Source organism: Drosophila biarmipes, unplaced genomic scaffold (assembly GCF_025231255.1).
Source record: "Drosophila biarmipes strain raj3 unplaced genomic scaffold, RU_DBia_V1.1 ptg000004l, whole genome shotgun sequence".
Lineage (NCBI taxonomy): Eukaryota > Metazoa > Arthropoda > Insecta > Diptera > Drosophilidae > Drosophila > Drosophila biarmipes.
In genome coordinates, this window is record NW_026114526.1 from 78,767 (window position 1) to 103,979 (window position 25,213).

At 37.1% G+C, this 25,213-nt stretch overlaps 1 protein-coding gene and 1 long non-coding RNA gene across 5 annotated transcripts in view; one reads left to right on the plus strand and one right to left on the minus strand.

Moving 5' to 3' along the window:
• Window positions 1-18,522, plus strand: part of LOC127011645 (uncharacterized) — a 32,905-nt gene extending 14,383 nt beyond the window's left edge. The window contains exon 3 of the long non-coding RNA XR_007764818.1: window positions 18,253-18,522. This is a non-coding gene — a long non-coding RNA (uncharacterized LOC127011645). The remainder of the gene's footprint in view (window positions 1-18,252) is intronic.
• On the minus strand, window positions 81-16,772 carry LOC127011642 (uncharacterized). Of its 4 annotated transcripts, none has more exons than XR_007764805.1 (3): window positions 16,522-16,772; window positions 16,111-16,466; window positions 81-647 (listed from the first exon to the last, which is right to left on the minus strand). XR_007764805.1 is itself a non-coding variant. In XM_050889568.1 (3 exons), the coding sequence occupies exons 1-3, from the start codon at window positions 16,160-16,162 to the stop codon at window positions 337-339; spliced, it is 363 nt and encodes a 120-aa protein (XP_050745525.1). In that variant the 5' UTR covers window positions 16,163-16,493; the 3' UTR covers window positions 81-336. The 4 variants fall into 4 exon arrangements, 1 of the variants encoding a protein (XP_050745525.1); XM_050889568.1 differs by lacking the exon at window positions 16,522-16,772 and adding an exon at window positions 12,084-12,322 and having other exon boundaries at window positions 81-408; window positions 16,111-16,493; XR_007764806.1 differs by lacking the exon at window positions 81-647 and adding an exon at window positions 15,458-16,051.
• Window positions 18,523-25,213: the final 6,691 nt, after the last annotated feature.

The window sequence follows — 25,213 nt, forward strand, 5'->3', positions numbered from 1 at the left end:
TTTTTACTAGCGCGCTGATGCAACTATGCAACCGCCTTTGTCTTTGTAAACAAATATTAGTTATTCTTATTAAACTTCTTGAAAAACTTAAAAAAAAGACTGAGGCGCAGCAGCCAATACTCCCTTCCTCGACTTTAAACTTTTCGATCTGTTCTTTCCTTAATACTTCGCTAACATTACGCTGATCCTGTTTCTTCAACACACTTTTGAGTGAGTGTTTTCAAAATATCCTGTCGAAAATACCTCTGCGCTTGTTCAGGATGGTTATAAAGTATTTATTGACAAGGAATTTAATCAAATATATGAGAACACAAAGTATAAAGAAATCTTGTTGGCTTATGAGCATGCGGCAAACGTCGTACTCCTTTGACATTGCCAACCATACTGCTCTATTTTTGACATATCGACCTTTCCTGGTGATAGTTTGTCTTCTGTTGAGAAGTCATAGCTTTCATTATTGGTATCGAAGTCTGGGATTTAAGCACACCAAGGCTTTTTGTGATCGATGGATACTACGTTGTATCGTCGTTGAGAAACTGAATGATCTGTAAGGTCCTCTATTAAGTATCGATCGTTAGAAGGACCTTGGATAACAAATAAGGTCCTTTTAAAAACTGGATCCAATTTATGTGTAATTCCTATCGCAGCTGGAAAAAATTCGATTATAACCAGATCGTCTACACCGAATTTCTTTGGGGAAGTATACCTGCCATCGTAGCATATCTTCCATTTTCATTTATAAGATGGGCGAACTGCATTGATGTAAACGAGTTGGTGATTTGCGAACTCGTAACAATCCGCAAATCCGAAGTTGACTGCTACGAACCATAAGTTAAAACTCATTGTAAAAATTTGGAATTTCACAAGTGATTTCTCATAGGTCGTGTCACCTGCATGTGCCAGCCCATACGACAAATGAGTATAAAAACCAAATGAAATCTCGAGGAACTTCAAACAATTTGCATTTTAACTTTCACTTGTCAAAAATCTGACTATACAGCTTCCATACAATTTTCTTTATGGAGTGTCACTTGTACTTTACTCGTTCAAGCTGACTCGTCACACGTTATTTAAAAGGTGATTCACAAGTGAAATTTATTTTTCGGGACTGAAGGGAAATTAGTCGTCCTGACATGGTTAACTCATATGAACTTGTCGATCTAGCTTTCCCTGGATTAATTAATTAATTTTTACTAGCGCGCTGATGCAACTGTGCAACCGCCTTTGTCTTTGTAAACAAATATTAGTTATTCTTATTAAACTTCTTGAAAAACTTAAAAAAAAGACTGAGGCGCAGCAGCCAATACTCCCTTCCTCGACTTTAAACTTTTCGATCTGTTCTTTCCTTAATACTTCGCTAACATTACGCTGATCCTGTTTCTTCAACACACTTTTGAGTGAGTGTTTTCAAAATATCCTGTCGAAAATACCTCTGCGCTTGTTCAGGATGGTTATAAAGTATTTATTGACAAGGAATTTAATCTAATATATGAGAACACAAAGTATAAAGAAATCTTGTTGGCTTATGAGCATGCGGCAAACGTCGTACTCCTTTGACATTGCCAACCATACTGCTCTATTTTTGACATATCGACCTTTCCTGGCGATAGTTTGTCTTCTGTTGAGAAGTCATAGCTTTCATTATTGGTATCGAAGTCTGGGATTAAAGCACACCAAGGCTTTTTGTGATCGATGGATACTACGTTGTATCGTCGTTGAGAAACTGAATGATCTGTAAGGTCCTCTATTAAGTATCGATCGTTAGAAGGACCTTGGATAACAAAAAAGGTCCTTTTAAAAACTGGATCCAATTTATGTGTAATTCCTATCGCAGCTGGAAAAAATTCGATTATAACCAGATCGTCTACACCGAATTTCTTTGGGGAAGTATACCTGCCATCGTAGCATATCTTCCATTTTCATTTATAAGATGGGCGAACTGCATTGATGTAAAAGAGTTGGCTCTAAACACAGCAAATTCGTTTCAGGGCTTTTATTGCAGCTGTTGGTTTTACTTTATATGAACTGCCCAATGTGATGAATGATAACTGTTCGGAACGGTATGTGTAACACTTCTTGCAAGTATAGTTCACCAAGAAGCAATGTAGGACTTGACATAGTCGCCTTTTTTGGTTCCCGCTTTATCGTGGTTGCACTTGGTTAGGCGCCATCTGATTGCTTGAGGTACCACTAACATTTTTCCATGATCAGGTTTTCGGTACAATCGCCGTTTATAGAGTTTACGTCTGCTACGGTTATTGTGATGAAAATAAAGTTTGCATATATTTACGTAAGCCACTTTACCATCGATATAGAACCCGTATCACTGTACGCGCTCCCGCGGTGAGATGACGATAGGGGTTGTACTTCTCGGTGTTCCCGCAACGAGGTTAGGTCGAAGCCCGCTGATGCCCTCCTGTGACGAGATGAAGCTTAGGGACGTAGCCGATCCGCGGTGAAATTAAGTTGCACGGGCGCTTAATTGCGTGCTCAAATGACGTCCAATGCATTCAGTATGCGATGCCGATGAGCGTATTGCGCAACGCAAATTTGGCCGCTTGCACCTATTATATAACTCTTGGTGATTTGCGAACTCGTAACAATCCGCAAATCCGAAGTTGACTGCTAAGGATCACAGGTTAAAACTCATTGTAAAAATTTGGAATTTCACAAGTGATTTCTCATAGGTCGTGTCACCTGCATGTGCCAGCCCATACGACAAATGAGTATAAAAACCAAATGAAATCTCGAGGAACTTCAAACAATTTGCATTTTAACTTTCACTTGTCAAAAATCTGACTATACAGCTTCCATACAATTTTCTTTATGGAGTGTCACTTGTACTTTACTCGTTCAAGCTGACTCGTCACACGTTATTTAAAAGGTGATTCACAAGTGAAATTTATTTTTCGGGACTGAAGGGAAATTAGTCGTCCTGACATGGTTAACTCATATGAACTTGTCGATCTAGCTTTCCCTGGATTAATTAATTAATTTTTACTAGCGCGCTGATGCAACTGTGCAACCGCCTTTGTCTTTGTAAACAAATATTAGTTATTCTTATTAAACTTCTTGAAAAACTTAAAAAAAAGACTGAGGCGCAGCAGCCAATACTCCCTTCCTCGACTTTAAACTTTTCGATCTGTTCTTTCCTTAATACTTCGCTAACATTACGCTGATCCTGTTTCTTCAACACACTTTTGAGTGAGTGTTTTCAAAATATCCTGTCGAAAATACCTCTGCGCTTGTTCAGGATGGTTATAAAGTATTTATTGACAAGGAATTTAATCAAATATATGAGAACACAAAGTATAAAGAAATCTTGTTGGCTTATGAGCATGCGGCAAACGTCGTACTCCTTTGACATTGCCAACCATACTGCTCTATTTTTGACATATCGACCTTTCCTGGCGATAGTTTGTCTTCTGTTGAGAAGTCATAGCTTTCATTATTGGTATCGAAGTCTGGGATTAAAGCACACCAAGGGTTTTTGTGATCGATGGATACTACGTTGTATCGTCGTTGAGAAACTGAATGATCTGAAAGGTCCTCTATTAAGTATCGATCGTTAGAAGGACCTTGGATAACAAATAAGGTCCTTTTAAAAACTGGATCCAATTTATGTGTAATTCCTATCGCAGCTGGAAAAAATTCGATTATAACCAGATCGTCTACACCGAATTTCTTTGGGGAAGTATACTTGCCATCGTAGCATATCTTCCATTTTCATTTATAAGATGGGCGAACTGCATTGATGTAAACGAGTTGGCTCTATCTGAAATTAGGCGTACAGGTTGCCCAAAAGCACAGCAAATTCGTTTCAGGGCTTTTATTGCTGCTGTTGGTTTTACTTCATATGAACTGCCCAATATGATCAATTATAACTGTTCGGAACGGTATGTGTAACACTTCTTGCAAGTATAGTTCACCAAGAAGCAATGTAGGACTTGATATAGTCGCCCTTTTCGGTTCCCGCTTTATCGTGGTTGCACTTGGTTAGGCGCCATCTGATTGCTTGAGGTACCACTAACATTTTTCCATGATCAGGTTTTCGGTACAATCGCCGTTTATAGAGTTTAAATTCAACTCCACTGGTTACTGGAGTCCCAGTTTTCAAAAACCTCAAATATGTAAATCCAGTACTCGTCGATGAGAACTATCAATATGTTGTCTGCTACGGTTATTGTTTTATCACCCGGTAGATGTACTGGATTCCTACTCATTCCGTCTACATGAGGTATTTGCTCTCCAGGCCGATGAAAGAGGAACTCTTTTAATCGTAGCCACCAGATGCAATTGGAGGTTGTAAAGCAGAGGATTTAATGATAAATGATATAAATGCGGAATATTTCCAAAGACAAAGGTCTCAGCTTCCGAGCAAAACCTGCTGTAATAAAATAGGTGCCTGAGTCCTTCGTCTCATTAGGGTGACAACTCCTTTTCCGACTATTGTTGTTTGATGGTATAATGATTTTGTCTTCATAATTTACTATGTTGCGTTGGTGCTTTAGCTGTCGTAACAAATCCATAAAGTCCTCTTGAAATACCATTGGTGCGTTAGGCAAGCCAGTGGCACTACGTTGAGCTCTAAAAGTCATGTCCAGAGTTGTATTGTACGAGATTCCAGACAACATTGTGACCAGCAACTTTCATTTTTTAGATACTTTCTTAAAAGTAAATGCCAATGCAATGATGCAGGTATTTTCTTTTGTTGCTTTATCCCAGCGCTACAAGCCTGTAGCATACTTATAAATTAAGGCGCTAGTCACAATTGTAAAATTTGATAGTTGAACTTATATGCTTTGGGTAGACTCAGATGGTATGAAAACAAATAATTACAAATCTTAATAAATACAATTTAAATATATAGTTTCATTATTATTATTATTCATATTTTTATTTTTTTTATGTTCAAATTTTATATTTTTAGTTTTTAATTACTAATTTTCTTATTTTAATTTTAATTTTTAATTTGTTAGCTTTTACTTGTAATTTTAAATTTTAATTTTTAATTTTCCATTTTTATAAGTTCTCGCTTTCTGTCTAAATTTAAATTCCAATATGCTAAATTGTGTAGTTTAATAGTCAGATGGTGCTCTCAAATAGTCTTGCAGTACGTTTTTAAATTGAGCTACGTTACTGATTGCCTTGATAGTGTATGGCAATTGGTTCCAAGTGTGAACAGTATATACAAGAAACTGCCTCCGTGTGCTTAGGTTCTGGTTCTTCTAGACGAAATAAACATAAGTTTTTCATACAGATACCACAACTCTTGTCTGCTTATAATTTTATAGACTAGATTTATAGGGCCGTAATGTGTGTCCAGGATTTTAGTGGCAAGTTAAGGATTTTAATTGTAACGTCACTTATATGGTCAGCTCTTTGTCTATTCTAAATATATTTTGCCCCAATATTGCACGCTACCTGCAGCTTGCGCTAACCTACGGAGCTGATGTCACTAAATACCTCTTTTCGCCCACTGCCTAACAATTTGCTATTCAGTTTGGCATAGACTATATATAGATCAACTGCTTACATGTGTACTTCACAGTTTGACGTAATACTTGGTAAATCACTTACATACACTGAGAACATTAATGAACCTAGGACTCATTATTTATGAAAACCGACTGCCCACGATTGCACAAATAAAAATAAATTAGTTGCAGTGATGCACGCGAAAAATTACATAGACGTTTTAACATAATACAAAGAATTTTTTGATTTACCGTGTCTAATGCTTTTCTATTATCTAAAAAAGTCACAAATATTATGTTGTCAGTATCCATTTTTACCCTGCCTATCGGTTAGAATATTGTTACTTGTTAAATAATTTGTCATCTGACCAGCCATTAGTCGTTCAAAGACTTTTGGACCAGGACCAAGACCAAGAGTCGGGAAATATCGATAGTGTCAAGGCAGTATTATATATAAAAGTAATGAATGGTAATATGTCTGTACTATGCGCGATTGAAACAAGGAAGGCCAAAACGACAACACATCCAAGGAGCGCGCGAGGAACGATGCACGGCGGCTTAAGCAAAACCTTTATGCGGTTGATGACTGAAAGCCAAGTGAATTATACTATGTGTTTGTGCAAGTAATGAATATAAAGTTTGCATATATTTACGTAAGCTACTTTACCATCGTTATAGAATCCGATCGACGGTTTGGGTTGTACTTCTTGGTGTTCCCGCAACGAGGTTAGGTCGCAGCCCGCTGATGCCCTCCTGTGACGAACTGGAGCTTAGGGACGTAGCCGATGCGCGGTGAAATTAAGTTGCATGGGCGCTTAATTGCGTGCTCAAATGACTGCCATTGCACCCAGTTTGCGCTGCCGATGAGCGTATTCCGCAACGCAAATTTGGCCGCTTGCACCTATTATATAACTCTTGGTGATTTGCGAACTCGTAACAATCCGCAAATCCGAAGTTGACTGCCAAGAACCATATGTTAAAACTCATTGTAAAAATTTGGAATTTCACAAGTGATTTCTCATAGGTCGTGTCACCTGCATGTGCCAGCCCATACGACAAATGAGTATAAAAACCAAATGAAATCTCGAGTGACTTCGAACAATTTGCATTTTAACTTTCACTTGTCAAAAAGCTGACTTAACAGCTTCCATACAATTTTCTATATGGAGTGTCACTTGTACTTTACTCGTTCAAGCTGACTCGTTATTTAAAAGGTGATTCACAAGTGAAATTTATTTTTCGGGACTGAAGGGAAATCAGTCGTCCTGACATGGTTAACTCTTATGAACTTGTCGATCTAGCTTTCCCTGGATTAATTAATTAATTTTTACTAGCGCGCTGATGCAACTGTGCAACCGCCTTTGCCTTTGTAAACAAATAATAGTTATTCTTATTAAACTTCTTCAAAAACTTAAAAAAAAGACTGAGGCGCAGCAGCCAATACTCCCTTCCTCGACTTTAAACTTTTCGATCTGTTCTTTCCTTAATACTTCACTAACATTACGCTGATCCTGTTTCTTCAACACACTTTTGAGTGAGTGTTTTCAAAATATCCTGTCGAAAATACCTCTGCGCTTGTTCAGGATGGTTATAAAGTATTTATTGACAAGGAATTTAATCAAATATATGAGAACACAAAGTATAAAGAAATCTTGTTGGCTTATGAGCATGCGGCAAACGTCTTACTCCTTTGACATTGCCAACCATACTGCTCTATTTTTGACATATCGACCTTTCCTGGCGATAGTTTGTCTTCTGTTGAGAAGTCATAGCTTTCATTATTGGTATCGAAGTCTGGGATTAAAGCACACCAAGGCTTTTTGTGATCGATGGATACTACGTTGTATCGTCGTTGAGAAACTGAATGATCTGTAAGGTCCTCTATTAAGTATCGATCGTTAGAAGGACCTTGGATAACAAATATGGTCCTTTTAAAAACTGGATCCAATTTATGTGTAATTCCTATCGCAGCTGGAAAAAATTCGATTATAACCAGATCGTCTACACCGAATTTCTTTGGGGAAGTATACCTGCCATCGTAGCATATCTTCCATTTTCATTTATAAGATGGGCGAACTGCATTGATGTAAACGAGTTGGCTCTATCTGAAATTAGGCGTACAGGTTGCCCAAAAGCACAGCAAATTCGTTTCAGGGCTTTTATTGCTGCTGTTGGTTTTACTTCATATGAACTGCCCAATATGATCAATTATAACTGTTCGGAACGGTATGTGTAACACTTCTTGCAAGTATAGTTCACCAAGAAGCAATGTAGGACTTGATATAGTCGCCCTTTTCGGTTCCCGCTTTATCGTGGTTGCACTTGGTTAGGCGCCATCTGATTGCTTGAGGTACCACTAACATTTTTCCATGATCAGGTTTTCGGTACAATCGCCGTTTATAGAGTTTAAATTCAACTCCACTGGTTACTGGAGTCCCAGTTTTCAAAAACCTCAAATATGTAAATCCAGTATTCGTCGATGAGAACTATCAATATGTTGTCTGCTACGGTTATTGTTTTATCACCCGGTAGATGTACTGGATTCCTACTCATTCCGTCTACATGAGGTATTTGCTCTCCAGGCCGATGAAAGAGGAACTCTTTTAATCGTAGCCACCAGATGCAATTGGAGGTTGTAAAGCAGAGGATTTAATGATAAATGATATAAATGCGGAATATTTCCAAAGACAAAGGTCTCAGCTTCCGAGCAAAACCTGCTGTAATAAAATAGGTGCCTGAGTCCTTCGTCTCATTAGGGTGACAACTCCTTTTCCGACTATTGTTGTTTGATGGTATAATGATTTTGTCTTCATAATTTACTATGTTGCGTTGGTGCTTTAGCTGTCGTAACAAATCCATAAAGTCCTCTTGAAATACCATTGGTGCGTTAGGCAAGCCAATGGCACTACGTTGAGCTCTAAAAGTCATGTCCAGAGTTGTATTGTACGAGATTCCAGACAACATTGTGACCAGCAACTTTCATTTTTTAGATACTTTCTTAAAAGTAAATGCCAATGCAATGATGCAGGTATTTTCTTTTGTTGCTTTATCCCAGCGCTACAAGCCTGTAGCATACTTATAAATTAAGGCGCTAGTCACAATTGTAAAATTTGATAGTTGAACTTATATGCTTTGGGTAGACTCAGATGGTATGAAAACAAATAATTACAAATCTTAATAAATACAATTTAAATATATAGTTTCATTATTATTATTATTCATATTTTTATTTTTTTTATGTTCAAATTTTATATTTTTAGTTTTTAATTACTAATTTTCTTATTTTAATTTTAATTTTTAATTTGTTAGCTTTTACTTGTAATTTTAAATTTTAATTTTTAATTTTCCATTTTTATAAGTTCTCGCTTTCTGTCTAAATTTAAATTCCAATATGCTAAATTGTGTAGTTTAATAGTCAGATGGTGCTCTCAAATAGTCTTGCAGTACGTTTTTAAATTGAGCTACGTTACTGATTGCCTTGATAGTGTATGGCAATCGGTTCCAAGTGTGAACAGTATATACAAGAAACTGCCTCCGTGTGCTTAGGTTCTGGTTCTTCTAGACGAAATAAAAATAAGTTTTTCATACAGATACCACAACTCTTGTCTGCTTATAATTTTATAGAATAGTAATAGGGCCGTAATGTGTGTCTAGGATTTTAGTGGCAAGTTAAGGATTTTAATTGTAACGTCACTTATATGGTCAGCTCTTTGTCTATTCTAAATATATTTTGCCCCAATATTGCACGCTACCTGCAGCTTGCGCTGACCTACGGAGCTGATGTCACTAAATACCTCTTTTCGCCCACTGCCCAACAATTTGCTATTCAGTTTGGCATACACTATATATAGATCAACTGCTTACATGTGTACTTCACAGTTTGACATAATACTTGGTAAATCACTTACATACACTGAGAACATTAATGAACCTAGGACCCATTATTTATGAAAACCGACTGCCCACGATTGCACAAATAAAAATAAATTAGCTGCACGCGAAAAATTATATAGACGTTTTAGCATAAAACAAAGAATTTTTTGATTTACCGTGTCTAATGCTTTTCTATAATCTAAAAGAGTCACAAATATTATGTTGCCAGTATCCATTTTTACCCTGCCTATCGGTTAGAATATTGTTACTTGTTAAATAATTTGTCATCTCACCTGCCATTAGTCGTTCAAAGACTTTTGGCAAATATGGTAGGACCAGGATCAAGACCAAGAGTAGGGAAATATTGATAATGTCAAGGCAGTATTATATATAAAAGTAATGAATGGTAATATGACTGCACTATGCGCTATTGAAACAAGGTAGGCCAAAACTACAACACATCCAAGGAGCGCGGCCTTTATGCGGTTGATGACTGAAAGTCAAGTGAATTATGATATGCCACTTTACCATCGATATAGAACCCGTATCACTGTACGCGCTCCCGCGGTGAGATGACGATAGGGGTTGTACTTCTCGGTGTTCCCGCAACGAGGTTAGGTCGAAGCCCGCTGATGCCCTCCTGTGACGAGATGAAGCTTAGGGACGTAGCCGATGCGCGGTGAAATTAAGTTGCACGGGCGCCTAATTGCGTGCTCAAATGACTGCCAATTCACTCAGTATTCGTAACAATCCGCAAATCCGAAGTTGACTGCTAAGAACCATAGGTTAAAACTTATTGTAAAAATTTGGTATTTCACAAGTGATTTCTCATAAGTCGTGTCACCTGCATGTGCCAGCCCATACGACAAATGAGTATAAAAACCAAATGAAATCTCGAGTAACTTCGAACAATTTGCATTTTAACATTCACTTGTCAAAAATCTGACTATACAGCTTCCATACAATTTTCTATATGGAGTGTCACTTGTACTTTACTCGTTCAAGCTGATTCGTTATTTAAAAGGTGATTCACAAGTGAAATTTATTTTTCGGGACTGAAGGGAAATCAGTCGTCCTGACATGGTTAACTCTTATGAACTTATCGATCTAGCTTTCCCTGGATTAATTAATTAATTTTTACTAGCGCGCTGATGCAACTGTGCAACCGCCTTCGTCTTTGTAAACAAATAATAGTTATTCTTATTAAACTTCTTGAAAATCTTAAAAAAAAGACTGAGGCGCAGCATCCAATACTCCCTTCCTCGACTTTAAACTTTTCGATCTGTTCTTTCCTTAATACTTCGCTAACATTACGCTGATCCTGTTTCTTCAACACACTTTTGAGTGAGTGTTTTCAAAATATCCTGTCGAAAATACCTCTGCGCTTGTTCAGGATGGTTATAAAGTATTTATTGACAAGGAATTTAATCAAATATATGAGAACACAAAGTATAAAGAAATCTTGTTGGCTTATGAGCATGCGGCAAACGTCTTACTCCTTTGACATTGCCAACCATACTGCTCTATTTTTGACATATCGGCCTTCCCTGGCGATAGTTAGTCTTCTGTTGAGAAGTCATAGCTTTCATTATTGGTATCGAAGTCTGGGATTAAAGCACACCAAGGCTTTTTGTGATCGATGGATACTACGTTGTATCGTCGTTGAGAAACTGAATGATCTGTAAGGTCCTCTATTAAGTATCGATCGTTAGAAGGACCTTGGATAACAAATAAGGTCCTTTTAAAAACTGGATCCAATTTATGTGTAATTCCTATCGCAGCTGGAAAAAATTCGATTATAACCAGATCGTCTACACCGAATTTCTTTGGGGAAGTATACCTGCCATCGTAGCATATCTTCCATTTTCATTTATAAGATGGGCGAACTGCATTGATGTAAACGAGTTGGTGATTTGCGAACTCGTAACAATCCGCAAATCCGAAGTTGACTGCTACGAACCATAAGTTAAAACTCATTGTAAAAATTTGGAATTTCACAAGTGATTTCTCATAGGTCGTGTCACCTGCATGTGCCAGCCCATACGACAAATGAGTATAAAAACCAAATGAAATCTCGAGGAACTTCAAACAATTTGCATTTTAACTTTCACTTGTCAAAAATCTGACTATACAGCTTCCATACAATTTTCTTTATGGAGTGTCACTTGTACTTTACTCGTTCAAGCTGACTCGTCACACGTTATTTAAAAGGTGATTCACAAGTGAAATTTATTTTTCGGGACTGAAGGGAAATTAGTCGTCCTGACATGGTTAACTCATATGAACTTGTCGATCTAGCTTTCCCTGGATTAATTAATTAATTTTTACTAGCGCGCTGATGCAACTGTGCAACCGCCTTTGTCTTTGTAAACAAATATTAGTTATTCTTATTAAACTTCTTGAAAAACTTAAAAAAAAAAATTGGCGCAGCAGCCAATACTCCCTTCCTCGACTTTAAACTTTTCGATCTGTTCTTTCCTTAATTCTTCGCTAAACCATGGAGTCAACATTACGCTGATCCTGTTTCTTCAATACACTTTTGAATGAGTGTTTTCAAAACATCTTGTTCTCTGCGCTTGTTCAGGATGGTTATAAAGTATTTATTGACAAGGAATTCAATCAAATATATGAGAACACAAAGTATAAAGAAATCTTGTTGGCTTATGAGCATGCGGCAAACGTCTTACTCCTTTGACATTGCCAACCATACTGCTCTATTTTTGACATATCGACCTTTCCTGGCGATAGTTTGTCTTCTGTTGAGAAGTCATAGCTTTCATTATTGGTATCGAAGTCTGGGATTAAAGCACACCAAGGCTTTTTGTGATCGATGGATACTACGTTGTATCGTCGTTGAGAAACTGAATGATCTGTAAGGTCCTCTATTAAGTATCGATCGTTAGAAGGACCTTGGATAACAAATAAGGTCCTTTTAAAAACTGGATCCAATTTATGTGTAATTCCTATCGCAGCTGGAAAAAATTCGATTATAACCAGATCGTCTACACCGAATTTCTTTGGGGAAGTATACCTGCCATCGTAGCATATCTTCCATTTTCATTTATAAGATGGGCGAACTGCATTGATGTAAACGAGTTGGCTCTATCTGAAATTAGGCGTACAGGTTGCCCAAAAGCACAGCAAATTCGTTTCAGGGCTTTTTTTGCAGCTGTTTGTTTTACTTCATATGAACTGCCCAATATGATCAATGATAACTGTTCGGAACGGTATGTGTAACACTTCTTGCAAGTATAGTTCACCAAGAAGCAATGTAGGACTTGATATAGCTGCCCTTTTCCGTTCCAAAATGTCCCGCTTTATCGTGGTTGCACTTGTTTTCGGTACAATCGCCGTTTATAGAGTTTAAATTCAACTCCACTGGTTACTGGAGTCCCAGTTTTCAAAAACCTCAAAGATGTCTTTTATTTTTATGAGTAAATCCAGTATTCGTCGATGAGAACTATCAATATGTTGTCTGCTACGGTTATTGTTTTGTCCCCCGGTAGATGTACTGGATTCCTACTCATTCCGTCTACATGAGGTATTTGCTCTCCAGGCCGATGTTTGCATTTAAAGAGGAACTCTTAATCGTAGCCACCAGATGCAATTGGAGGTTGTAAAGCGGAGGATTCAATGATAAATGATATAAATGCGAAATATTTCCAATGACAAAGGTCTCAGCTTCATGGCAAACCCGGTTGTAATAAAGTAGGTGCCTGAGTCCTTCGTCTCATTAGGATGACAAGTCCTTTTCCTTTTTCTTTGTTTGATGGTATAATGTCTTCATAATTTACTATGTTGCGTTGGTGCTTTAGCTGTCGTAAGAAATCCATGATGTCCTCTTGAAATACCATTGGTGCGTTAGGCAAGCCAAATGGCATTACGTTGAGCTCTAAAAGTCATGTCCAGAGTTGTATAGTACGAGATTCCAGACAACATAGTGACCAGCAACTTTCATTTTTAGATACTTTCTTAAAAGTAAATGCCAATGCAATGATGCTGGTATTTTCTTTTGTTGCTTTATCCCAGCGCTACAAGCATGTAGCATACTTATAAATTAAGGCGCTAGTCACAATTGTAAAATTTGATAGTTGAACTTATATGCTTTGGGTAGACTCAGATGGTATGAAAACAAATAATTACAAATCTTAATAAATAAAATTTAAATATATAAATAGTTTCATTATTATTCATATTTTTATTTTTTTTATGTTTAAATTTTAAATTTTTAATTATTAATTTTCTTATTTTTATTTTAATTTTTAATTTGCTAGTTTTCACTTGTAACTTAAAATTAAAATTTTTAATTTTCCATTTTCATAAGTTTTTGCTTTCTGTCTAAATTTTAATTCTAATATGCTAAATTGTGTAGTTTAATAGTCAGATGGTGCTCTCAAATAGTCTTGCAGTACGTTTTTAAATTGAGCTACGTTACTGATTGCCTTGATAGTGTATGGCAATTGGTTCCAAGTGTGAACAGTATATACAAGAAACTGCCTCCGTGTGCTTAGGTTCTGGTTCTTCTAGACGAAATAAATATACGTTTTTCATACAGATACGACGACTCTTGTCTGCTTATAATTTTATAGACTAGTAATAGGGCAAGTTAAGGATTTTAATTGTAACGTCACTTACATGGTCAGCTCTTTGTCTATTCTAAATATATTTTGCCCCAATATTGCACGCTACCTGCAGCTTGCGCTAACCTACGGAGCTGATGTCACTAAATACCTCTTTTCGCCCACTGCCTAACAATTTGCTATTCAGTTTGGCATAGACTATATATAGATCAACTGCTTACATGTGTACTTCACAGTTTGACGTAATACTTGGTAAATCACTTACATACACTGAGAACATTAATGAACCTAGGACTCATTATTTATGAAAACCGACTGCCCACGATTGCACAAATAAAAATAAATTAGTTGCAGTGATGCACGCGAAAAATTACATAGACGTTTTAACATAATACAAAGAATTTTTTGATTTACCGTGTCTAATGCTTTTCTATTATCTAAAAAAGTCACAAATATTATGTTGTCAGTATCCATTTTTACCCTGCCTATCGGTTAGAATATTGTTACTTGTTAAATAATTTGTCATCTGACCAGCCATTAGTCGTTCAAAGCCTTTTGGACCAGGACCAAGACCAAGAGTCGGGAAATATCGATAGTGTCAAGGCAGTATTATATATAAAAGTAATGAATGGTAATATGACTGCACTATGCGCGATTGAAACAAGGAAGGCCAAAACGACAACACATCCAAGGAGCGCGCGAGGAACGATGCACGGCGGCTTAAGCAAGACCTTTATGCGGTTGATGACTGAAAGTCAAGTGAATTATGCTATGTGTTTGTGCAAGTGATGGAAATAAAGTTTGCATATATTTACCTAAGCCACTTTACTATCGATATAGAATCCGTATCACTGTACGCGCTCCCGCGATGAGATAACGTTTGGGGTTGTACTTCTCGGTGTTTCCGCAACGAGGTTAGGTCGAAGCCCGCTGATGCCCTCCTGTGACGAGATGGAGCTTAGGGACGTAGCCGATGCACGGTGAAAGCATTCAGTATGCGATGCCGATGAGCGTATTGCCCAACGCAAATTTGGCCGCTTGCACCTATTATATAACTCTTGGTGATTTGCGAACACGTAAAAATCCGCAAATCCGAAGTTGACTGCTAAGAACCATAAGATAAAAATCATTGTAAAAATTTGGAATTTCACAAGTGATTTCTCATGGGTCGTGTCACCTGCATGTGCCAGCCCATACGACAAATGAGTATAAAAACCAAATGAAATCTCGAGGAACTTCAAACAATTTGCATTTTAACTTTCACTTGTCAAAAATCTGACTATACAGCTTCCATACAATTTTCTTTATGGAGTGTCACTTGTACTTTACTCGTTCAAGCTGACTCGTCACACGTTATTTAAAAGGTGATTCACAAGTGAAATTTATTTTTCGGGACTGAAGGGAAATTAGTCGTCCTGACATGGTTAACTCATATGAACTTGTCGATCTAGCTTTCCCTGGATTAATTAATTAATTTTTACTAGCGCGCTGATGCAACTGTGCAACCGCCTTTGTCTTTGTAAACAAATATTAGTTATTCTTATTAAACTTCTTGAAAAACTTAAAAAAAAGACTGAGGCGCAGCAGCCAATACTCCCTTCCTCGACTTTAAACTTTTCGATCTGTTCTTTCCTTAATACTTCGCTAACATTACGCTGATCCTGTTTCTTCAACACACTTTTGAGTGAGTGTTTTCAAAATATCCTGTCGAAAATACCTCTGCGCTTGTTCAGGATGGTTATAAAGTATTTATTGACAAGGAATTTAATCTAATATATGAGAACACAAAGTATAAAGAAATCTTGTTGGCTTATGAGCATGCGGCAAACGTCGTACTCCTTTGACATTGCCAACCATACTGCTCTATTTTTGACATATCGACCTTTCCTGGCGATAGTTTGTCTTCTGTTGAGAAGTCATAGCTTTCATTATTGGTATCGAAGTCTGGGATTAAAGCACACCAAGGCTTTTTGTGATCGATGGATACTACGTTGTATCGTCGTTGAGAAACTGAATGATCTGTAAGGTCCTCTATTAAGTATCGATCGTTAGAAGGACCTTGGATAACAAAAAAGGTCCTTTTAAAAACTGGATCCAATTTATGTGTAATTCCTATCGCAGCTGGAAAAAATTCGATTATAACCAGATCGTCTACACCGAATTTCTTTGGGGAAGTATACCTGCCATCGTAGCATATCTTCCATTTTCATTTATAAGATGGGCGAACTGCATTGATGTAAAAGAGTTGGCTCTAAACACAGCAAATTCGTTTCAGGGCTTTTATTGCAGCTGTTGGTTTTACTTTATATGAACTGCCCAATGTGATGAATGATAACTGTTCGGAACGGTATGTGTAACACTTCTTGCAAGTATAGTTCACCAAGAAGCAATGTAGGACTTGACATAGTCGCCTTTTTTGGTTCCCGCTTTATCGTGGTTGCACTTGGTTAGGCGCCATCTGATTGCTTGAGGTACCACTAACATTTTTCCATGATCAGGTTTTCGGTACAATCGCCGTTTATAGAGTTTACGTCTGCTACGGTTATTGTGATGAAAATAAAGTTTGCATATATTTACGTAAGCCACTTTACCATCGATATAGAACCCGTATCACTGTACGCGCTCCCGCGGTGAGATGACGATAGGGGTTGTACTTCTCGGTGTTCCCGCAACGAGGTTAGGTCGAAGCCCGCTGATGCCCTCCTGTGACGAGATGAAGCTTAGGGACGTAGCCGATCCGCGGTGAAATTAAGTTGCACGGGCGCTTAATTGCGTGCTCAAATGACGTCCAATGCATTCAGTATGCGATGCCGATGAGCGTATTGCGCAACGCAAATTTGGCCGCTTGCACCTATTATATAACTCTTGGTGATTTGCGAACTCGTAACAATCCGCAAATCCGAAGTTGACTGCTAAGGATCACAGGTTAAAACTCATTGTAAAAATTTGGAATTTCACAAGTGATTTCTCATAGGTCGTGTCACCTGCATGTGCCAGCCCATACGACAAATGAGTATAAAAACCAAATGAAATCTCGAGTAACTTCGAACAATTTGCATTTTAACATTCACTTGTCAAAAATCTGACTATACAGCTTCCATACAATTTTCTTTATGGAGTGTCACTTGTACTTTACTCGTTCAAGCTGACTCGTCACACGTTATTTAAAAGGTGATTCACAAGTGAAATTTATTTTTCGGGACTGAAGGGAAATTAGTCGTCCTGACATGGTTAACTCATATGAACTTGTCGATCTAGCTTTCCCTGGATTAATTAATTAATTTTTACTAGCGCGCTGATGCAACTGTGCAACCGCCTTTGTCTTTGTAAACAAATATTAGTTATTCTTATTAAACTTCTTGAAAAACTTAAAAAAAAGACTGAGGCGCAGCAGCCAATATTCCCTTCCTCGACTTTAAACTTTTCGATCTGTTCTTTCCTTAATACTTCGCTAAGCCATGGAGTCAACATTACGCTGATCCTGTTTCTTCAACACACTTTTGAATGAGTGTTTTCAAAACATCCTGTCGAAAATACCTCTGCGCTTGTTCAGGATCGTTATAAAGTATTTATTGACAAGGAATTTAATCAAATATATGAGAACACCAAGTATAAAGAAATCTTGTTGGCTTATGAGCATGCGGCAAACGTCTTACTCCTTTGACATTGCCAACCATACTGCCCTATTTTTGATATATCGGCCTTTCCTGGCGATAGTTAGTCTCCTGTTGAGAAGTCATAGCTTTCATTATTGGTATCGAAGTCTGGGATTAAAGCATACCAAGGCTTTTTGTGATCGATGGATACTAATTTGTTGTATCGTCGTTGAGAAACTGAATGATCTGTAAAGTCCTCTATCAAGTATCGATCGTTAGAAAGAACCTTGGATAACAAATAAGGTTTTTTAAAAAACTGGATCCAATTTATGTGTAATTCCTATCGCAGCTGGAAAAAATTCGATTATAACCAGATCGTCTACACCGAATTTCTTTGGGGAAGTATACCTGACATCGTAGCATATCTTCCATTTTCATTTATAAGATGGGCGAACTGCATTGATGTAAACGAGTTGGCTCTATCTGAAATTAGGCGTACAGGCTGCCCAAAAACACAACAAATTCGTTTCAGGGCTTTGATTGCTGCTGTTGGTTTTACTTCATATGAACTGCCCAATGTGATCAATGTTAACTGTTCGGAACGGTATGTGTAACACTTCTTGCAAGTATAGTGCACCAAGAAGCAATGTAGGACTTGATATAGCCGCCCATTTTGGTTCCAAAATGTCCCGCTTTATCGTGGTTGGCGCCATCTGATTGCTTGAGGTACCACTAACATTTTTCCATCATCATGTTTTCGGTACAATCGCCGTTTATAGAGTTTAAATTCAACTCCACTGGTTACTGGAGTCCCAGTTTTCAAAAACCTCAAAGATGTCTTTTATTTTTATGAGTAAATCCAGTATTCGTCGATGAGAACTATCAATATGTTGTCTGCTACGGTTATTGTTTTGTCCCCCGGTAGATGTACTGGAGTCCGACTCATTCCGTCTACATGAGGTATTTGCTCTCCAGGCCGATGTTTGCATTTAAAGAGGAACTCTTATAATCCTAGCCACCAGATGCAATTGGAGGTTGTAAAGCAGTGGATTCAATGATAAATGATATAAATGCCGAATATTTCCAAAGACAAAGGTCTCAGCTTCCGAGCAAAATCTGCTGTAATAAAATAGGGGCCTGAGTCCTTCGTCTCTTAGGATGACAAGTCCTTTTCCGACTATTGTTGTTTGATGATATAATGATTTTGTCTTCATAATTTACTATGTTGCGTTGGTGCTTTAGCTGTCGTAACAAATCCATAAAGTCCTCTTGAAATACCATTGCTGCGTTAGGCAAGCCAATGGCACTACGTTGAGCCCTAAAAGTCATGTCCAGAGTTGTATAGTACGAGATTCCAGACAACATTGTGACCAGCAACTTTTATTTTTTAGATACTTTCTTAAAAGTAAATGCCAATGCAATGATGCAGTAATTTTGTTTTTGTTGCTTTATCCCAGCGCTACAACCATGTAGCATACTTATAAATTAAGGCGCTAGTCACAATTGTAAAATTTGATAGTTGAACTTATATGCTTTGGGTAGACTCAGATGGTATGAAAACAAATAATTACAAATCTTAATAAATACAATTTAAATATATAAGTCGTTTCGTTATTATTATTATTCATATTTTTTTTGTTTTGTGTTTAAATTTTAAATTTTTAGTTTTTAATTATTAATTTTCTTATTTTTATTTTAATTTTTAATTTGCTAGTTTGTACTTGTAACTTAAAATTAAAATTTTTAATTTTCCATTTTTATAAGTTCTCGCTTTCTGTCTAAATTTAAATTGCAATATGCTAAATTGTGTAGTTTAATAGTCAGATGGTGCTCTCAAATAGTCTTGCAGTACGTTTTTAAATTGAGCTACGTTATTTATTGCCTTGATAGTGTATGGCAATCGGTTCCAAGTGTGAACAGTATATACAAGAACCTGCCTCCGTGTGCTTAGGTTCTGGTTCTTCTAGACGAAATAAAAATAAGTTTTTCATACAGATACGACGACTCTTGTCTGCTTATAATTTTATAGACTAGTAATAGGGCCGTAATGTGTGTCCAGGATTTTAGTGGCAAGTTAAGGATTTTAATTGTAACGTCACTTATATGGTCAGCTCTTTGTCTATTCTAAATATATTTTGCCCCAATATTGAACGCTACCTGCAGCTTGCGCTGACCTACGGAATGTCACTGAATACTTATTTTCGCCCACTGCCTAACAATTTGCTATTCAGTTTGGCATACACTATATATAGATCAACTGCTCACATGTGTACTTCACAGTTTGACGTAATACTTGGTAAATCACTTACATACACTGAGAACAGTAATGAACCTAGGACTCATTATTTATGAAAACCGACTGCCCACGATTGCACAAATAAAGATAAATTAGCTGCACTGATGCACGCGAAAAATTACATAGACGTTTTAACATAATACAAAGAATTTTTTTATTTACCGTGTCAAATGCTTTCCTATAATCTAAAAGAGTCACAAATATTATGTTGTCAGTATCCATTTTTACCCTGCCTATCGGTTAGAATATTGTTACTTGTTAAATAATTTGTCATCTGACCAGCCATTAGTCGTTGGAAGACTTTTGGACCAGGACCAAGAGTCTGGAAATATTGATAGTGTCAAGGGCAACAACGTCATATTGGGATATTTTTTATTTTATTGAATAAGTTCGAAACTAACTAATGGTTTAATTTATCGCCTGTTTGAGATTTTTTAGGGTGAAAGCAAAATTTTCATCTGGCAATACTGACGCACAAAAAGGAGTTGTTCCTCTCTCTCACGACATGTCTCCCTAAAAAATGCGGGTGCAGGCAAATAGGCCGAGAAATTAAAGTAAGTACACTTTTGTACATCCTTTTATTTCTAATAACGCAAAATTGTTGCATTGATGTAAATGGCAATAATTTAAATAATTTTTGTGCGGGTTTAATATATTTGTTTTTTTTAGTTAATAAGTTTGTCATAAATAATTTATTCATTATTATATATACTTTAATTTCGCTTGTAAACAGCGGTGTTTACTTTTGTTCTCTGATTTTTTGTCTTTTCAGTAATTTTGTGCGAGTGTTTTGTGTTCATTTATGTACAAATCTTAGACCAACAATTGCGTTAGATTTTTTAACATTAGATTTTTTAATCTCTTAGCATTGTAAGTGTAATTTACTCTCTCTAAACTTGCTAGAACTCTTTTATTCCTCCTCAATCTCTCCCGCTCTATTTTATAACTGTAATTTACACTCTCTACGCACATGCTTAATTTCTGGTAGATTTTTTCGGTGCTTGCTTTACATTGTATTTAATCGTGCCTAAAGTTGTTGGTGTCGCAGAAGCCACCCTTAGTCAATAGAATATTTTTTCTCTCGTGCTCTTTTACGTTTGATTAACTTTCGCGATCTCGCGCTCTAATTTTTGTTTATGTTTTGTGCCTTTGTGGTTTTTGAATTTGATCACAGTGCCAAATTTAATTTAAGGTATTTTTTATATTTTATTTCATTTCATTTTCTTTAAAAAAACGTTTGCACTCTTGCGTTTTTTGCTGGCTCTGCGATTCGAAGATGCACGCCAAATGTGCATAATTTACCGGCAGAGTTAAAGATTTAATTGATCTTAATTCTGGACTTTTGTGGTCGTATGGGTTCTGCAAGGAAATGGTGGTTGAGATGAGCAGCTTTATGAAGCACACTCGAGACCGTCTTCAATACCGTCTGTGCTCAGTTCAATAATTAAAAAATTATTAACCGAGTAGCGTAAACGCAAAAAAAGCCAGCTTAACCGTCGTTAATACGATTAAGGAATCCACCAAATCCGAACTTGGTAGCAGCAGTTTCTGTTGACACAGGGGAAAATTAACCAACTGTGCCTATAAATACATCTAGCTCGAGTGAAGTCCATGAGATGTTTTCGTGTGACTATAATAAACATAACGATATGATTTGTCATTATAATTGGACAGACTTGTACAATTGTACAGACATTGAAAGTGCCACTGAACTATTCTATACAGTGTTAAATATGTTTTTTAATGAATGCGTACCTGATAGGTTTCTTTCAAAGCTAAACAGACCTCCTTGGTTTACCAATGCGCTTCAATTGAATTTCATTTGAATTTTCGAACGACCAGAAACAGTTTTACAAATTTCTTAATGCCAAGCGTGAGTCATCGGCATTGCCTTCATCGATACGAATTTATTTGCTGAGTTTTTTTTAACTACTTATAGTTTGACAACTTGGTCAAATTCTAACTACACTAATCCTTTAAATAGGGCAAATTGTATTTTTTCCCCTGTAATCACCGAAAGCTCTCTCTTAAGAAATTTAGCAACAACAACGCCAACTTATTCTCCCGGTCCAGATGGACTTTCTGGATGTGTGCTTAAGTTTTGTAAACCGATTCTTTAATTTTTTACTTTGTCTATTTCATCATCAGTTTTTCCTTCTAACTGGAAGGACTCTTTTATTATTCCACTTGAGAAAAAGGGTGCGAAGGCGGATGCCCCAAATTATAGAGGTATTTCTAAATTGTCGCCAATTCCTAAAGCATTTGAACGTATTATCATTTGTCATTTATAACATTTATGTTCCTCGCTTATATCACCTTGTCAGCATGGTTTTGTTAAGCGAACCACCAACCTTCTTGAATAAATGAATTTAAGGAAAAATGCAGACTGACGTTTTATATACAGACTATAGTAAGGCCTTTGACTCCGTTAACGACTCTCTTCTTTTATTTTAATTTAATCAGCTTGGGTTTCCTGGTAATCTATTATCTTAGATTTCATGTTACTTGAATAGTAGGACTCGGAGGGTTACATTCAAGAATGCTGTTTCAAAATTGATCAAAACATCTCAGGATGTCACATCCTTAGGATAGTTATTAATGCCCTTTGCTATTTACTGTTTTTTTAAACGATCTTTCCTATATCATTTTACATTCTCTTGTATATGTTGATGATGTTAAGCTTTGTTTATCATATAGCGTCGGGATTTACCTTACAGTCATCTACGATTCTTTTCATGGATGGTTTGAGTACAACCTTTTTAATTTAAATTGCCTCAAATGCAACGTTATGACTTTTTATAAAGGTATTTGGGATTTTATTATTTATCACTTGTCCGTCCTATTTTGGAATATTGTTCGTCGGTTTGGAGTCCACAATATCAAGTGCAAATGGACCGTATTGAGTCTGTACAAAAAAATTTTATTTATATGCCTTTCGTAGTTTGAACTGGGATCAAAACGTAAGGCTACTTCCTACCAGAGTAGGTTACAATTGCTTAATTTACCTACACTTGTAAATCGTAAAACAATGCTTGGTACTATCTTTTCTAATCTATCTATCTATCTAATCTTTTAAGAGATGATATTGATATTGCAGAACCTGTAAACTTGTTAACATTCAATGTTCCTGTTAGACTAACACAAAATTATTATCCTCTAAATTTGCCACAATGTACATAAAATGTTTGTCTGCACGAGCCCTTTCGCGTTCTATGTAATACCTACAACAACCTTTATCATTTAATTTGATATTCAACTTCTATCCCGGTATTAAAAACTTATGTGGGAAAAGAAAGGAAAACAAGGAGTGGTCAGGTCTACAATAGTTCTGCTAGACATATTAGACATTTACTTCAGTATTATTCGTTAACATTACCTTCACTATCTTTTAACATGAACATATCGCTTGACTTTATTTCGTTTTGTAATTGGACTATTCACTGGCGATCCTACAAATTTGGTGTCAGAAGTGGGGTTTGCTTGGAGAAACAGCAGAGAAGCGACCGTGGCACAAAGATTCGTTTAAATCAGAGTGTGGCATCAATTGCGCATCAGCAATTAGAAAGCGTTTCACGCTTCGAGGAGGCATTAAACCAAGGAGGAAAAGCAGCTATCTGGCAGATCGTGTACACCGGAGAGGTGTAGCAAGGTGCGCAACCTACGCAAGGTCCTGCAAGGAGGAAGGAGACATCGAAAACTTGGCTTTGGGAAAGCGCAAGTCTGGTGAAATAGCCTGAAAAAATAGTGCAAGTCTGGTTAAATAGCCTGAGAGTCAACGTCAACGTCATCGTCGGCACAGGGTGTGCATTGTTTACAGAAATGGAGAGTGAGTGAACTGAATCACTTATTTTGTATTTTCAAACCTATAATATTACCCAAAAGTTCTTTGTATTACCTAATCACAAAGTTAAGTTTAAGAATTCAATATAATTTGTTAATTTGTAACCATTGTAAGCAGAGAGTAATAACGAGTACAGAGTGCAGTGGGAAGAAATTTTGGCGATTTATCACTGCTTAATTTAGCTATAAGCGGTAGGAAGCAGACACTGCTGGACAGACTTCTCGACCACTATAACTTGTCAGCTGAGGTAATTGAGGACGAGGAATCCGATTACGGAGATGCAGCTTCAATGCATGACTCAAGATCTACACTAGGCGAAGGTCGCAGTTCATTTACTTTGCGCGATATCGAAGACTCCCTTTCTCAGTTCAATGGTTCGAGCCAGCCGTCTGTACACAGCTGGATCCAGGAGTTTGAAGATAATGCGTCAGCAGTCCAGTGGAATAATCTTAAAATGTTTATCTATTCGAAGCAATTGTTAAAAGGCGCAGCTAAAATATTCGTTCGAAGTCAGCCAGGCATTTCCAATTGGTCGTCACTTAAGCGAGCACTAGAAGCTGAGTTCGGGTCAGACGTATCGGCAATTGAAGTTCACCGCATGCTGAAAAATCGACGAAAAGGCCCAAATGAGGATTACAAGGAGTACCTATATTCGCTCATGGAAATAGGAAAGCCTGTTAATTTGGATAATGCTAGTCTTATAGAGTACTTCATCGAAGGTATACCCGACTCGAGGGGTAGAAGCAACTTGTATCAGGCCAGGACTCTGCAGAAACTTAAGGAGCAAATAAAGATGTATGAGAAAATTCAAAGCAGTCGCCCTTAAGTACCTTATACGGCTAAATCTCATATTACCAACGAAGACAAAAAACCAGATGTGACCAAACAGCATTTCAAAAAATGTTTCAAATGTGGAGATCCTTCACATTTCGCAAAAGAGTGTAAGAAGCCCATCGAATTGCCCAGGTACTAGGGTAACTGAAACGAAGGACGGAAAAAATGCCAATCGAGCTTGTTAACGAAAAGCACTGTCTGGTCGGAATTTGTAACAGCGAGTTAAATACGCTTGGCAGTTTTATAATCCAAGTTGCGGTAGACAACACTTATTTGGACGTAAACTTTCATGTTGCCAGCAGAAATGATATCAAGTATTGAGCAGTCATCGGAAATAGCATTTTAAAGCAAGTGGACTTGACATTCTCAGAGAAGAAAAATTTCAAGCAAAAGAGAACCAGAAAAGCCAGGAGTCCTTGACTGCAGATAAAGCAGTTGTGTCAGAGCTACAGATATTCCAGGAATACCCTCAAGTGTGTCTTTTTGCTGAAAGGAAGGAGCCCGAGATCGACATCGCTCATCTGGAGAGACCAATTGCAAAAACTATGAAAGATTTGATCAACAACTACAAGCCAAAGAAGAAAAAGGACAGTCCCATACAAATAAAAATTTTGCTATTTTCACATACAGACAAGTCTATCGTAGATAACCAGGTTGAGAAATGGCTATCAGAGAAGACTATTCAGCCAAGTTCGTCCGAGTATGCCTCACCTGTT

What these genes read in the sequence shown, in the direction of transcription:
- LOC127011642 (XM_050889568.1), bottom strand. Translation starts at nt 16,162, where the DNA reads ATGCAGTTCGCCCATCTTATAAATGAAAATGGAAGATATGCTACGATG. An exon ending in AAGATATGCTACGATGGCAG is followed by an intron (nt 12,323 to 16,110) that starts GTATACTTCCCC and finishes AATTTTTTCCAG; the next exon opens with CTGCGATAGGAATTACACAT. An exon ending in ACAAACTATCGCCAGGAAAG is followed by an intron (nt 409 to 12,083) that starts GTCGATATGTCA and finishes TCACCAGGAAAG; the next exon opens with GTCGATATGTCAAAAATAGA.